The 17,139-nt window shown below is 35.8% G+C and overlaps 1 protein-coding gene across 2 annotated transcripts in view; it reads left to right on the top strand.

Annotated features, from left to right (window-relative positions):
* Positions 1–6,300, top strand: part of SYCP1 (synaptonemal complex protein 1) — an 81,909-nt gene extending 75,609 nt beyond the window's left edge. For both annotated transcript variants that reach the window (XM_045816908.1, XM_045816907.1), the window contains 3 exons: positions 693–836; positions 5,984–6,073; positions 6,163–6,300. In XM_045816908.1, the coding sequence (XP_045672864.1) occupies positions 693–836; positions 5,984–6,073; positions 6,163–6,300 (372 nt within the window). The remainder of the gene's footprint in view (positions 1–692; positions 837–5,983; positions 6,074–6,162) is intronic.
* The last annotated feature ends 10,839 nt before the right edge of the window (positions 6,301–17,139 follow it).

Here is a 17,139-nt window from a genome sequence, read left to right as displayed (position 1 = left end):
CTCAAACAGCCTTCTGGAACAAATTAACTTTGAGAACCAAGGTTCCACTGTATCTTCTGGTTCATGGATTCTGCCATTTACCAGCTCAAATTTGATGTGGAGCCTTTCTAGTGAATTTATTACTTTAGTTATTGTGTTTTCAACTCCAGAATTTCTATTCAGTTCTTTAAAAAATAATTTATATCTGTTTATTGATATTCCATTTGGTTAGACATTGTTTTCATATTTTCATTTAGTTCTTTAGACATAATTTTATTTAGTTCTTTGGACATTTAAAATAGCTGATTTAAACTTTTTTCTAGGAAGTCCAATGATGAGGTTTCCTTAGGGATAGTATTTATTTATTTATTTATTTATTTATTTATTTATTGACAGAGGAGAAAGGAAGGAGAAAGAGAGGGAGAGAAACATCAATGTGTGGTTGCCTCTCATGTGCCCCCTACTGGGGACCTGGTGCACAACCCAGGCATGTGCTCTGACTGGGAATCGAGCCTGTGACCTTTTGGTTCTCAAGCCAGCACTCAATTCACTGAGCCATAGCAGCCAGGTCTGAATTAAATTCTTATCCAAAATTTATACTTCATATACAAGCCAATAATAATAGAGTCATTGATTACTAGAGACTCATCTTGCCTTTTGTTAATAATGTTTTATTTGATGGGATAATGTATTGTTTTTTTCTTTTTGGATAGGCATATACTGTGAAGACACCAGCAAAACAAAGAATTCAGCAAAGAGAAAGCAAGAATGTACCCACTGAAGAAAGTACTAAAAAGAGAAAAATGGTCTTTGAGTTTGATGTTAATTCAGATAGTTCAGAATCTGCTGACCTTTTGGTAAACACATTACAAATAATCAGTATTTATTATTTGTTTACATTATTGTTTACTTTATTTCTTGATATATATGTATGTGTTCATAATATCTATCAATGCTATCCTAAAATACAGTACATCTCTACTATAACAGAACCCTTTGCTTTTACAGCATTTTAAAGAAATTAAGGTTCAAACAATTTCTCTAAATTTCAGAAAACAAGACATTTTGAAATACTTGATATGATGTGGTTGGCATATGAAATAATTAACCGTATTGTTTTTCAGCAGAGTGTTATAAAGGAGCTTTTACTATACTTCTTCTTCTTTTTTTTTTTAAAGAAAAGGTGAGGTGAATAGTTTTAATATTGCTTCAGCCAAATTTGTTATTCAGGGATCCTCTTGATTTTGCATATAATACACTTTCCTTCATTTTACACCACTTATTGGTTGAAATATTTATCACAGTATTGGTTGACAACTATAACATTATCATTTTTAAGGCACTAATGTATTAAAGATGGCCTGTTTAAGGAGGGTATTTCACCTAGCGGTTTACATTTTCTCCTAGCAGTTTATGGTAGGAAGTTACTTCCTACCGTAAGTGTATTCACACATACCAATATTTTTTTAAGATTTTATTTATTTTTAGAGAGGGAAGGGAAGGAGAAAGAGAGAGAGAAACATCAATGTGCGGTTGCTGGGGGTCATGGCCTGCAACCCAGGCATGTACCCTGACTGGGAATCGAACCTGCGACACTTTGGTTTGCAGCCCGCACTCAATCCACTGAGCTACACCAGCCAGGGCCCAATATTTTCTAAAGGTATAATAATGATCTGAGAATAATTAAACTTATATTTATTTAATTTAAAAATAGATACACTTGATCACACCGATGGAAGAATGTACCAAAGATTCTTAACTGAAAATAATAGTTATATTATTCTCAGTCATAACTCTGAGATCCTTCAAGCTTTTCTACTGTTTTTATAACCCTCTATTTTAATTTGTTTTGGAATAATGAGTAGTTGACATCGAAGGCCCTAATTATTGAAGTTAACTTATAGATTCCTTACTCTAGTACCTGTTTGTTTTATAGATAATGATTAAAACTGTGAACCAGGCACTGTCGTAGGTACTTTACACAGATTACTTCAGTTACCTCTTAGAACAATCTCTTGTTCTAGAGGTATAGATGATGTTGCTCGTCTCATCCTAAATCATACAAGCACCTTGCCCAGGATCACATACCTAATAAGGCATGGAGTGGGAACTGGAACACTGACCTCTGTCTCCATAGCCTATGTAAGTCATTGTGCATAAGGACTGCCGGTTTAAACTGAAGTCAAGATACATAAAAATGTAATGAGAATTAGAGCACAAGTTCTAGACTTAGACATTATTGTGTTTCTAGCAGTGTAAATTTAGGCTAGTTTTTTAGCTGGTTGGAGAGTCAGAATGACTCATAATTTCATTTATGAAAGGAGAATCACGTAATAAGTAAAGTATAGTATTGTATAATTTCATACAGTTGTTTAAAATAGAATAAAAAGGTAATTCATAATGGGTCTTATTGGTTATAATTATCACTTGAAATTATTAATGATAAAACATTTGATCTAGTAATCAAAAAACCTCTCAAGAAAGAGAAGTTATTGACCAGAAGCCTTTATTGATAGATTCTAGTAAACATTTAAAGACTTAACACTGTGCTTCTCAAACTCTGCCAAAAAATTGAAAAGAGAGTACTTTTAACTCATTCTATGAGACTAGCATTACCTTGATACCAAAGCCAGGTAAAGACATCACAGGAAAAGAAAATTACAGATCATTATCCTTTATGAATATAGATATAAAAATCCTTAACAAAATGTTAGCAAATCAAATCCAGCAGAGTATTAAAAGGATTATTACCCACGACCAGGTGGTATTTAGCAAAGAAATGCCAGAGTGATTCAGTATTAAAAAATCAGTGTAGCCCTCGCTGGGCGGCTCAGTCGGTTGGAGCATGTTCATGTCCACCAGGGCTGTCACACTCAACTTCACCGGGGCCACATCAGCCTCGCGGTTGCCTTCAAAGGGCCGAAATAATTTTAGGACTGTATCAATGTAACCACTTCTTAACTGTTAAGGAGTCGAAATTACATTTGGCCCTTTGAAGGCAACCATGAGGCTGATGTGGCCCCTGGTGAAAATGAGAAAAGGTTGTGGGTTCCACTCCTGGCCAGCGTGCATTTCTGGGTTGCAGGCTTGATCCCTGGTCAGGATGCAGATGGGAGGCAACTGATGGATGTTTCTCTCTCTTTCTCCCCCACTTTCCTCTCTCTCTAAAACAAACAAACAAAAAACATATCCTCATGTGAGGATTAAAAAAACCAACATAATACATCACATTAATAGAAAAAAGCCCACATGATCATCTCAATTGATACAGAAAAGGCATTTCTTTTAGGACATCCAATATTCTTTCATGATAAAACTCATAAAGTTGGGAATAGAGGGAAAATTTCAGAATATGGTGAAGTGTACTTAAGAAATCCACAGCCAACATCATACTCAGTGGGGAAACACTGTGAGCTTTTCCCCACTGAGATTAAGAATGAGACAAGGAAGCCAGCTTTCCCTTCTGCTAGTCAAACAGCACTAAAAGTTTTAGCCAGAGCTATTAGGCTATTAGACAAAAACAAAAAAAAACATGGACAATGGGAAAGGAAGGTGGGAAGGAAAGAAAGAAAGAAAAAGTCATGCAAATTAAAAAAAAAGGTAAAACTATTTATATTTTGCAGATGACATGATCCTATTTATACACAGAAAATCCCAAAGACTCCACAGGAAAGCTTCTAGAGCAAAAAAGTGAATCCAGTGATATTGGAAGGTATAGGATCAGCACAGGAAAATCAGTATGTTTCCATATACCAGCAATAGAGATAACCCAAAAGGAGATTAAGAAAACAATTCCACTTATAATACCATCTAAAATACAAAAACAAATTTAGGAACAAATCTGAGAAAGTGAAAGACTTATACATTGAAAATTATAAAACATTGCTGAGGGAAATTAAGATCTAAAAAATAGAAGAAATTCTGTGTTTATGGATAGGAAAACCTATAATTGTTAAGATGTCTATCTTACCAAAGCAGTCCATAGATTTAATATAATCCCTATCAAAATTCCAATGTGTTTTTGGCAGAAATGGAAAATCTGATACTCAGATTCATGTAGAATTGCAATTCATATACAATCTTGAAATATAACGATGGAATATTCAACAGTTCTTGACTTGGACACTTACTACAAAGCTAGTAATTAAAGAGTATAGTACTGTCATAAGGACAGATATAGACTGACATGATAAAATAGCCCAGAAATAAATCCTCACATGTATAGTCAATTGATTTTTTGACAAGAGTACCAAGAGCACTCAATGGGGAAAGGACAGTGTTTTTTCAGCAAATGGTGCTATGAAATCTATATGCAAAAGAGTGAAGATGGGCTGTTACCTTATGCCATACACAAAAATGGACTCAAAATGGACCAGAAGTAAACTTAAGGGCTAAAACTCAAAAACTCTTAGAGGAAAGCATTGGGAATATCTAAATGACATTGAATTTGGCAGTGACTTCATGGATATAACACCAAAAAGCACAGACAAGAAAGAAAAGAAAAAAATAGATAAATTGGACTTCATCAAAATTAACAACTTTTATGCATTAAAGGACACTAATATTAAAGCAATTGAAAAGACAAACTAAAGAATAGGAGAAAACATTTGCTAATCTTGCATCTGACAATGGGTTAATACCCAGAATACATAAGGAACTGCCATGCTATAACTCAATGACAAAAAACAACCAACCAAATTAAAAAATGGGAGAAGGACTTGATTAGGCGTTTCTCCCAAGAAGATACACAGATGGCTGTAAGAATATGCAAGGGTGACTGCAGCAGAGCTGTAAGGACAGGGAAGGTTTTGTTCTAAATTGGGTTAATTTATTATTTTCATGTGGGCAGTCTGTAATGAACAGCTGCTGTGCACTAAGCAAAATTTTAATGAGTTTACAACATACTTTAAAAATAATTCCTCTTTTCTTAGCTGATCAGTTTGTACATACTGGTTTGAACACATGTGAAAAGGTGGCTCTTATTGTGTTCTGCTAAAATCTTAGAATTCATGAAAACATGAATATTTTCATTCATGAAGCCTTTGAATTTTTTGGTAAACATAACTTTAATGAGCAGGAAAAGATAATGTGAACTGATTGCTTACTTAGACTAAATTTATGTAGCTTTTCATTAAGAAAATGAATTCTGGAGCCAACCTATCTGGTTCCACCTCTTGCTAGCTATATAATCTTGAGCAAGTTAATATTTGTGCATCTCAGTTCCTCCCTTTTAAAATGAGGATAATAGTAGATCTACTTCACAAAATTATTGTATTAAAACTAATTAAAGGCTCTGGCTGGTGTGGCTCAGTTGGTTGAGTGCTGGCCTACAAACCAAAGGGTTGCAGGTTCAATTCCCAGTCAGAGCACATGCCTGAGTTGTGGGCCAAGTCCCCAGTAGGGGGTATGTGAGAGGCAACCACACATTGATATTTTTCTCCTCCCTTTCTCCCTCCCTTCCCCTCTCTCTAAAAATAAATAAAATCGTAAAAAACTAATTAAAATATGCAAAGTGCTTAAAACAGTGCCTGACATAAAGAAAGTGCTAAATATGTGTTAGCTATTATTACTTGGTAGAATTACAATTCTCATAAATCGACAATTGATATTTTAATTTTATATGATTATAAATCCTTTTTATATAGGGCTTAAATGTGAATTTGAGTAAATAGTTTGGGGGTAAGGGGAGGAGAAATTGATCATATAAAGACTCTGAAACTGACATCGAAATTAGTAGGAAATTACTGTTCATACACACCTTGTATTTCACATTACCTTTCCAGGAATATAGTTAATGGAATCAAAATTGAGGTCTTTTCTTTGGCAGATTGAAGTTATTTTGTCGTAGCCTTCTTTCTTTAGTCTTTTTTCTTCTCTCTCCTCCTTCCTTTCCTTCTCTCTCCTCCTTTGCCTCCTCCTCTTCATATATGGTATATAGACATTTTTAATAATGTAGTACTAATTATGGCACCCCCCAAATTATATTTTTGTATTTTTCTTTAAGAGCATGGTTTCAGAGGAAGAGACATTGAAAAACATATCCAAGAATAATTATCCAACAACTTCACATTTTTATGTCAAAACACCAAAAAAGGTAACTTATAAATTTATATCAGAGAGCAAATTTCAAAAGCTGGACTTTATTCTTTTATTAAACATACTATGGTTTTATTTCATATTCAGACCCCTTCAACTCTAACAACCCTTGGATCTACGCTGAAGTTCGGAGCTATGAGGAAAATGCGGGATGACCGTTGGGCTGTAATTGCTAAAATGGATAGGAAAAAAAAACTAAAGGAAGCAGAAAGGCTATTTGTTTAATTTCAGGAAATCAGTGTGATTAAGGAGGCCAATAACATAAAATTTATAGTTAATTTTTTCTTAAATTATAAAGAGCCAAACTGTTTCTGAAACTGAGACTGTGATACTTGCAGAAATTACTTCTCTTTCTTTGTATTTTTATATTTTGGTCTAAATGTGAAATAACCACATGTTATCTGAAAACTTGTAATTGTATTCAGATAATTAGATGATTATATTTTGATTTTACTTTTTCTTGTATTCATGAAAACTGTTTTGGCTAAGTTTTCAAATTGTAAAGTTAGCCATTGAATGCTAGGAACAGATTATTGAAATTTACTCTTAATTATTTACTATTAAAATATTTTGGATGCAAATACATGCTTCTTCTTGATTCTATGAGGTCATCTAGACAGCAAGTCATCAAAATTTTGATAATTTTATTTTTAAAATCTTGAGCTCATTTTAGCCAAATTCTGCATACAGTTCTGAAGCAGCTTTACCTAGTTATAAAGTTGAGAGTATTTTTTTAGTTTTTGGAAAAAGGGCTACACCAGTTTGACTTCCTAAATTACTTCATTTATTCAACATTCATTAAGCAAATATTTATGGAGTGTCTATTAAGGGTCAAGTGTAGTTGTAGATATTGGGATGTCATAGTGAACAAAACAAAAATAAACCCTCTGTTCTTCCAGAGCTTACATTATAGGGAGGGAAATAGACAATAAACAAAATAATAAGCAAAACATATATTTGTTAATGGTAATTGCTAGGGAGAAATAAAACAGGGAAGGGTAAGTACTAGGGAGTATGAAGGGGGATGACATTTTATGTGGGGTGGCCCTCACTGAATGACAGTTGAATAACACGTAAGCCTGTGGCTACCTGGAGGAACACATTATTGGCAAAAGAAATAGGAAGTACAGAGGCCCAGAGACATTTTTTAACAATATAATGTTAATTACATTTGCACACCTGGGGGTGCACCTCGCATAGCTGGGAAGCAGCAAGGAGCCCCGGTGGCTGGAGGACGTGTTCGAAGGGGTGAGTAGAAGGGGAAAGGCTTGATACTTCATAGGGTGGGGAGTGTCGGGGGCAGATTATGTAGCACTTACAGGCCACGTTAAGAGCTCTGGCTTTTACTCTGGATAAAATGTGAAATTAAATTTTTTTGAGCAAGGAAAATCTAACTCATTTGTGTTTCAGCATCTGGATCTTTCTGACCACCTTATTGAAAACATTTGAAAAGGGGACCACAGGCTAAAGCAGCAGACAGGTTTAATGCATACGAGAGATGGTAGTGACTTGAACAAGGGTGAGAGCAGCCGGGGAGGAAGGGGTCAACTTCTGAACTTATTTTGGAGGTTAGGTGTGGGATCCGATAAGAGAGAGAAAGGACCAAGGATGGGTTCAGCATTTTTTGCCTGAGCTGCAGTTTCAGACATGTTAGGTTGGAAATGCCTGTTGGACTTCCAGATAGAGATGGTGAGTTGGCCTGGAGACAGGTCCATGCAGTGGTATAAATTTGGGAGCCAATAGCATATTTAAAGTTATTGAAGTAGTCCAGACGAGAGCAGGAAAATTACTTAGACTGAAAGTTTAAGTTCCACACTTTTAGATTAGATCTAATGCCTGTCCTAGGAAAAATACCCATAACTTTATCACTCTACTTCTAAAATGTCTCCTACTTCATGAAAATGTAAAAATTAATGATGTCAAAGAGCAATTTGCTTTGGTTGATATAAAGGTTAGAAATAAATTATTCATAATTCAGGCAATGTGAATTCCATATAATTAATAGCCCACAGGCGGTCGTAGTACATCAGGAACTTTAATCAAGGCAGGTCAGTTGTGGATCACAAATAGGAAATGACAAACAGGAGACAGATAAGACTCAACATTATTTAAGTTATGAAATCAGAGTTTAGAGCTTGAGGGAATGGAAAATATCATCTAATTTCAACAGATCAGTACCTTGAGGCATATGAAAGCGATCAAAATTAAAAAGAAAAGATAGTTTTTAAAATGACTTAAATTCTGTATGCATATACATAATTTACATAATGGGCAAATATAATCGTATGTAGTCTTAGTGCCCTCTTTTTTCCCCTTTTGCTTTCTCCCTTGCCCACTCTGCTGTCCTCTTCACCACACATACCAGAATCCCCCTCTGTCAAATTTCCCTCCCCCAGGTAACCTTTGAGAAGAACCTAGGGTGTATCCTTCCCTATTTCTCTCCACAACAGATAGATAAAGATATAATGTATTTAGTTAGTTATACTTTTACATATGCATGCAAATACACAGATTTCTCTGGTCATGGTTAATTTTTAAAAATGAGATACTATGTATATTTTCCAGAGTTTTCCTTTACTCAGTATGTTATGGAACCCTCTCAAAACATGGTATAGCTCCAATTCATTCATTTAAATGGCTAGGTAATAGTTCATGGGTGTACCATAATGTAGCTACTTTTCTATTAGAGTGTGGTAGAGGCCTTTATGGTCATCTATATCCAGTTCTTCTTTTGGGCACATGAGAAAATTGCACTTCCCCTCCTACCTTGGTGAGGCTGTGTGGTAAGTTCTGGCCAGTGGATTTTAGGTAGACGTGATGTGCGTTAATTACTTTCGTACCAGAGTTTCTGGTGAAGAGCATGAGACCCTCTATCACTCTCTTTATCCTGCTGCAGCAATTCGTGATGTTACAGATGGTGCAATCTCTGTCATCCTTGGTCCGTGAGTGAAAATTATGTGGAATAAAGTTCCTCCATTAGCCCATTATTGTTATATAGTATGAATAAGAAATAAGACTTTGTGGTGTTCAGCCCCTGAGAATTTGGAGTTGTTATTGTTGGCGTAATGTACTCTATCTTAACTGATACAGTGGGAACTCTCTTTGTTTCCAGTTTTTTGCACTATGAACAGTGCTCATATTAGTGCTTTTATTTCTATAGGTTAAATTATTAATTTGAAACTCATGGACCTATAGATACATACTAAAATTTTAAATAGAAGCTCTCTAGGAGTGATAGCAAAATATGGATTCACTGGTATAAATGTATAAATCATTATGTATAAAAAAGTTAATATATGTTCTATAATAAAAATATATTTTACAAATTAAACATTCTTACAAAACTGCTGTGATATAAATTGCACTGTAGGTCATTAATTATTCCAATAATTTTCAAATTATCCTTTAACTAAAAACTATTATTGCTGTTATTTGCTTGATGTTGCTATCTGTAGTCAAAAGGAGCTTCTGTCTGAACTATGATTTGTGAAAGGGAAATGCATCAGTTTTTTTCAATGACTTTCCCAGTAAATTGATAGTCATGAAATGACCTAGTTTCATAAGTAGAAAATTTCTCTTTTTACCAGCAATATTGTTCATAGTGTTGAATCTTCTCTCAGCTTATATGAAATTAATAGCTATTTCATTAAAGGTTCTCTAGCCTTTATAATAGTATCTGAGATTTTTATATATTGCTTATCAGCTAAATCACAAATTGAATTATCATGTATAAGTAAGTCAAAATGAATTCTTTAGGCCAGACCACAGGTAGGATGTGTCAGTTGAAAGTATGGGGTTTGTTTGGCCGACTGAGTTTGGATCCCTAGTTCTGCCTTTCAAGTTCTGAATAACGTCCCTGTGGTTTAGTTTTCTGGTTTGTAAAGTGGTAGTGATTATAACTAGAGAAAGTGAGTTAATAGACATTTTGAAAGGTTAATAGATATTATTAGCATAAAGCAAGTGCTAATGGTCATTAGCTCTCATTGTTATTGATAAAATCAATGTTATGAATGCCTGTGATAGGTGGGCTTTCTGTGGGTTTTAATGTATTTGATTCACTAAATGAAGATGGAAATTTAACAGGGACAGTAAGAAAGGAGGACCTGTACTCTTGAAGCTCCTTACTTCCAAATTGGCCCAGTGGACTCACTATCTTTAGATGTCTCTTTCCTGTCCTGGGAGTGCTTGAAATGTGAGCAGATCCCATGTTGCCAGACTAGTGCCTGCAGTAGCCATTGTCATTACCCACCTGCCTCTTTCAGGTTCTTTGAAAACTGGTTAACGTGGAGGCTGCAGTTTCTACAAATGGACACATGAGGGCTACCTCGGAGCAGCTCTGGCCAGTAATAGGTGGCCAGAGTCTATGGACAGGCAGATTGGCAAGGAGCATTGGTCTGCTGGTGCCAGCTGCATTGACAGAGTGCTCTCTGCCTTGCGGAAATCTGCATCTGTTACAGAGGCCTCAGGATGGCGTCTGGTGCATGGGAGCCGAGGCAGGTTCGCTGGCAGGCCAGCAGGTAAATGAACCCAAGGATGGCCCTCTGACAGCACCTATCTGTGGCACCCAGGACCCAGAAAGGGTGCTTGAGTGTGGCCTGGCTTGGTCCTCCAGATGCCCTGTGGCAGGGAGAAGATGATGATGATGTCTGGGGAGGCGAGATTTCTGTCCCATAAGTTTGTGTCCCATAACCTTGATAAGGTTTCAGAAGCATGTTTGTGGATTTCTTAGAATTTCTGTGTAAGATTGTGTCATCTGCAGGTAAATAAAATTTCATTTCTTCTTTTTGTAAGGTTTTTAAAGATTGTATTTATCAGCTACATTAAGAACATAGCTTGTTGGATTATTATTTCTTTTCATTGCCTTATTGCATAGGCTAGTATGTCCAGTACAAAGCTGCATACAGATACTGAGAGTGGACATCTCACCTTCCTCAGTTATTTCACCAAAAGTATGATACTAGTTATTACTACTTGCGTTTAACTAATGTTTGCATTTTCTGTCCACGTCTCTCTATGTGAAGTGGGTTAATTGGAGACAGAATATTGTCTTGATTTTTCTCTAATCTGATCATCTTTGCTTTATAATTTGAATGTTTAAACCATTTATATTTAATATGCTTAGGTTTAAGCTTTTCATCTTGCCACATATTTTTTATTTGGTTTATCTGCTGTCTCCTTTTTTTCTCTGTATTTTCTTTTGGATTATTTTAATATTGGCATGATTTACTTTATCTTCACCATTGGCTTTTTAAAAATTAATAGGCTTTATATTTTCAGTAGTTTCAGATGCACAGTGCAGCTGAGCGGAAGGCCTAGAGATCTCCCATGCACGTGCCCCCACACACACAGCCCTCCTTTCGGTTCCCACGTGGCTTCTGAATGGTGTAACGTTGCAGCTGATGAAGTTTTCTTGGTGCCTCATTGTTACTTAAAGCCCGAGGCGACTTAGGACTCACTCTTGGTCATGTGCATTCTGTGGATTGTGACAAACGTTTAATGACACACATCTATTATAGCACGCAGAATGTTTTCACTGCCTGTGTGCCGTCACTCATCCCTCCTTCCCCCACCCCCTGGAATCCGCTGATGTGTATTTGCCATCTGTCCGTCTTCTTTGGTGAGGTGTCTTCAGGTCTTTTGTCCATTCTTAGATCAGGTTTTTAGATTTTTATTGTTAAGTTTTAATGTTTCAGTAGTTTCATCTTTTCAGGGTTGTCATTTATTTGGAATCATATTTAAGGTTCCCCCATGTCTTTTGTGATTTCATAATTCACTTCTTTTTAGCACTGAATAATATTCTATTATCTGGTTATACCACAATTTGTTTATCCATTCACCCCCTGGAGGATATTTGGTTGTTTTCAAGCTTTGGCAATCCTGAATAAAGCTGCTGTAAACACTCATGTGCAGGGTGTTTTTTTGTTTGTTTGTTTTGTTGTTTTTGTGCACCTAAGTTTTCAACTCCTTTGGGTAAAGACCAAGAAGCACAGTTTGCTGGATTGTATGGTAATGGTATGTTTTGTTTTAAAAGAAGTTGCCGAACTATCTTCCAAAATGGCTATCGCATTTTACATTCTCACCAGGAATTTCTGTTGCTCCACATCCTCACTGGAATTTGGTGTTGTCAGGGTTCTGATAGGGGCGTGGTGGCATCTCACGGTTTTAACTTACATTTCCCTGATGACATGATGTAGACCATCTTTTCATATGCTTATTTGCTGTCTGGATGTCTTCTTCGGTGAGATGTCTGTCTGTTCAGGCCTTCTTCATTCTTAAGTCAGATTAGTTTTTTATTGTCAGGTTTAAAGAGTTCTTTGTATATTTTGGATAACAATCCATTATCTGATAGGTGTTTTACAAATATTTTCTCCCAGTCTGTATCTTCTCATTCTTTTGATACTATGGGCTTTTAGCTATACTTTCATTTTTAGTGGTTGTTCTAGGATTGCAATATACATCTTTAATTTATCATAGTTTACTTTCAAATGCTATTGTAGTACTTTACATATGGTATAAGAACAATACAGAAATATGTTTTCATTTCTCATTTCTGTCCTTTGTTCTATTCTTGACATATAGTTAATTTCTATGTATGTTATAAATCCCACAATACATTGTTTGTTATTTTTGTATAAGCTGTCAATTGTCATTTTTTAAAGTTAGGTGAAATTTACATAATAAAATTAAGCACTTTAAAGTGAAGAATTTTCTGGTATTTAACACGTTTACAATGTGGTGCAAGCACTGCCTTTACCTAGTGCCAAATAATTTTCCTCACTCCCAGAGGAAACCCTGTGCTCAGTGAGCTGTTCTTCCCTATTTCCCACTCCCCTCCGCCCCCTCCCCCTCCCCGGTATTTCCGGCTCTGTGGGCTTTCCTATTCTGTGTATTTCACGTACATGGAATCGTACCACATGGGATCTTTTGTCTCTAGCTTCTTTTACTTCAGTTGTTTTCACACCCATGTAGTAAAGGAACTTAGCTGCCTTATTAGTGTATTATTTCTTGGCTACCACATATTAATTTGCTTACAGAATTCTTTTTTATAAAAGAATGTAAGGCTCTATAGTGTAGGAAGTGGCTTATTGTCTACTACTCCACTTAATACCTGCCAAACCCCAGTGAAGTAGCATTTACCCCCATTGTACAGATAAGCAAACTAGGACTTAGAGGGAGAAAACTAAAGGCACAGAACAAGTGGTGGAACCGGATTTCAAGCCTTTTGAAGTACAAATTAACCACTCTTCACAGTTCACAAAAGATTGTATGTTCTCAGGTGCCAAGCCTCCGCTGTTTAGACAAGTCGGAAATGGCATTGCAGCAACCAAAGTGAAATGACCAGGTTAACCACGTAGTGCAGCCCACTGGCTCCCTCGTGGCCACCGTGAAATTGTCTTCCTTGGTTCAGGGAGACTCACTTGACATACGCTACCCCATTCTGGCATGTTCAAGAAATCTTTTGTTAGGAGATGTTTCAGAAGACAACATTTTAAAATCAGGTGATCAGTAATCACACCTCTAAATACAAAATTTCAGGCAAACTTGTCTTTTAAAATAAATCAGACTCTCGCAACAGGGGAATTCTTTATTGATTTTTACATATAGCAATACTGTGATTCTGTTAAAATAAAAGGTATACTAAACAAAGATGGGACAAGTTAAAATAATTTTTGGTGAGATTAATAACAATGTGGATTAGTTGCTGAGAAGTGGTTGCATGTGTTACTGTGAGTACAGTTAATACTGCTCGTATTATTCAGACGGTGAAATAATATCTAATTACCAAGAGGTTACATACAGTAACAAAAATAGAGTGAATAATATATTGTACTGAGGGATAAATAAGTTTTGATATACAGAAAAGAATACCTTTATAACACTATGAATTTTATTACAGAAGATGTTAGCAACCCCTATTAACATTTATATATGACCTTAACTTAAAAATGTTTTGAAATGGTGAAAGCTTTTGTCAATTCATATAAATGTGGCATATTGGGGGCTTAACATGTTACCAAAAGAGAGAAGTAAATTGACATAGTTTTTATAAATATTAGTTTTGTCTCTCTACTTGGGAGCTTCAAGATAGTACAGGGATACATACGCACATTAAGCCCAAAACTTCTTGCTATCAATTGTCTGTGTTTAAGAAAAAATTGAAAGGAGTTTAATAAATGATTTTATTTCAAATGGCAGACTATTCTAATGTGACTCTTACAGATAACGCAAACTTCAGATGGATAAACTGAGTTTTCAAAACATATCTATCGCACAGGATTTTAGAACTTCATGGAAGTAGAGCATCTTGCCAGCTAGAACACTCCCTCTTTGAGGAGGGTAAAATATTAACAAGTCTCATTCATAACCAATGCAATTTCTCTGTTTAGCTAATTGAAGATTGAGGCTTTTATTGTTCCTTTGAAAATGAGTTAAAATTTTAATTCAATAAAAGGGGTATCAGGAAACTTTCATTTTAGTAGGGCTTTGCTGTAGCCATCTATAAAACATTAGAGCAGTTAACCTCTCCTTGTATCTGATTATAAACTCTGGAAATAGCACCAGTATTTCCACTTACGCATTCAATAAATATTTATTGAACATCTAATACATGAAATTGGCTGGTTTTACCAATACAGGTAAGCCCCTCCATTTATGGTGCTTACATTTTAGTTTAAAGGGGGAGGAACAGAGTAAATATGTAAACAAATAATATAATATCAGAAAGTTATAAGCACTATGAAGAAAGAATGAGATAGTGGGGTAAAAAAATGGCAGAGGCAGATCAATGGTCAAGGAAGGCTGGTCCGAGGAAGTCATTTTAAAAGCCGAGATGACGAGGAAGCCATTTGGAGATCTGGTGAAAGAGTTCTTCGTGATAAACAATAAATGCAAAAACCCTGTCGCAAGAGCAGGTGTAGCATGCTCAAAGGAACATAGGAAGTAAAAGGTAGAATGAGACAGGATGATGAAGTCAGGGTAGTAAACACAGATTATTTTTGCCTACTGGAGTTTTAAGAACAGCTTTGTTGAGGTGTAACTGACATATAATAAACTGCATGTATTATTTTCTTAGGGCTGCCATGATCAGTGAGAGTGTTTCCTCATTTCTCTTACAGTTCAAGGCTGGTGTATAGAAACACCACAGATTTTTATATATTAGTTTTGTGTCCTGCAACTTTACTCAATTCATTTATTAATTCTAACAGCTTTTTGGTTGAATATTCGGGGTTTTCTATACAGGGTTTGGCAAAAGTAGGTTTACAGTTATGAGTACATGAAACAGAGTTTATTGCTCTATTATTAGATATTAGTTATTGTATTGTTTTCAATATGAACAACTGCAAACCTACTTTTGCCCAATCCCATATATAATATCATGTAATCTACAAACCAGTAATTTTACTTCTTCCTTTCTGATTTGGATGCCTTTTAATTCTTTTTCTTTAAAGATTTTATTTACTTTTAGACAGAGAAGAAGGGAGGGAAAAAGAGAGGGAGAGAAACATCAATGTGTGGTTGCCTCTCTCATGCCTCCTACTGGGCACCCAGCCCACAGCCCAAGCATGTGCACTGACTGAGAATTGAACCGGCAACCCTTTGGTTCGCAGACTGGCACTCAGTCCACTGAGCCACACCAGCCAGAGGTGGATGCCTTTTAGTTCTTATTCCTGCCTGATTTCTCTGGCTAGGTCTTTCAATACTATGTTGAATAAAAGTAGCGAGAGTGGGCATCCTTGTCTTGTTCCTGATCTTAGAGGAAACTCTTTCAGCCTTTTCACCACTGAGTATAATGTTAGCTGTGGGTTGTCATAGAAAGCCTTTATTATGTTGAGGTACATTTCCTCTGTACACACTTTATTGAGAATTTTTTTTATCATACTAGATGTTGGAGTGTCAAATGCCTTTTCTGTATCTATTGAGATGGTCATATGGTTTTACCCTTCATTTTTTTAAGATGATTTATTTATTTATTTTTAGAGAGGGGGAAGGGAGGGAGAAAGAGAGGGAGAGAAATATCAATGTGTGGTCGCCTCTCACGTGGCCCACAACTCAGGCATGTACCCTGACTGGGAATCGAACCAGCAACCCTTTGGTTTGCAAGCTGGTGCTCAACCTACTGAGCAACACCAGCCAGGGCTATCCTTCATTTTGTTAATGTGGTGTATCACACTGATTGATCTGCAGATGTGGAACCACCCTTGCATCTCTGGACTAAATCCAACTCGGTCATGGTGTGTGATCCTTTAACATCCCGTGTATATAACAGTTTAAGTTGATATCAACTTGGATTTGAACACTTTCCACAACTTTACATTTTTACTCCCACTTTCCCACCCACCACATACTACATTTTTTGATGTGACAATTTACCTTTTTATTTTATGTATCCTCTACCTAGTTTTGATTTTACTTTTTGTCTTTAAACCTTTATACTTTATAAGTGATTGATTCACTGCCATTACTATATATGTTTCCCCCTACCACTGAGATTTTTAATTTTATATGTTTCCTTGTTATTAACTAGTCCAATTTCTTTTCAGTTTAAAGAAGTCCCATTAATGTTTCTTATAAGTCCAGTTTAGCTCTTTTAGTTTTGCTAGTCTGGAAAACTTAATCTCTTCCTCAATTCTTAATGATCATCTTGCTATGTAGAGAACTGTTGGTTTGAAGTTTTTCAATACTTCTAATATGTCCTGCCACTCCCTTCTGGCCTGCAAAGTTTCTGCTAAAAAATCTGATAGTCGTATGAAGTTTCCCTTTTATGTAACATATTATCTCTTGTTACTTTTAAGATTCTCTGTTTTTATTTAACTTTTACCATTTTGATTATAGTGTGTTTTGGTGTGGATTTCATTGGGTTCATCGTCTTTGGGACTCTCTGAACTTCCTGGACCTGGGTGTGTGTTTCATTCCCCTGATTAGGAAAATTTTCAGCCATTATTGCTTCAAATAAATTTTTCTTGCTGCTTCTGTCTTTCTTCTCCTTCTCAGACCCCTATAATGTGAATATTATTACACTTAATTATCCAAAAGATCCCTTAAAATATCTTTACTTATTATTTT

The sequence above is a fragment of the Phyllostomus hastatus genome, unplaced genomic scaffold (assembly GCF_019186645.2).
Source record: "Phyllostomus hastatus isolate PE091 unplaced genomic scaffold, TTU_PhHast_1.1 phas_scaffold_216, whole genome shotgun sequence".
NCBI lineage: Eukaryota > Metazoa > Chordata > Mammalia > Chiroptera > Phyllostomidae > Phyllostomus > Phyllostomus hastatus.
Note: the sequence above shows the minus strand (reverse complement) of the source record. Positions and strands in the feature narration are given on the sequence as shown.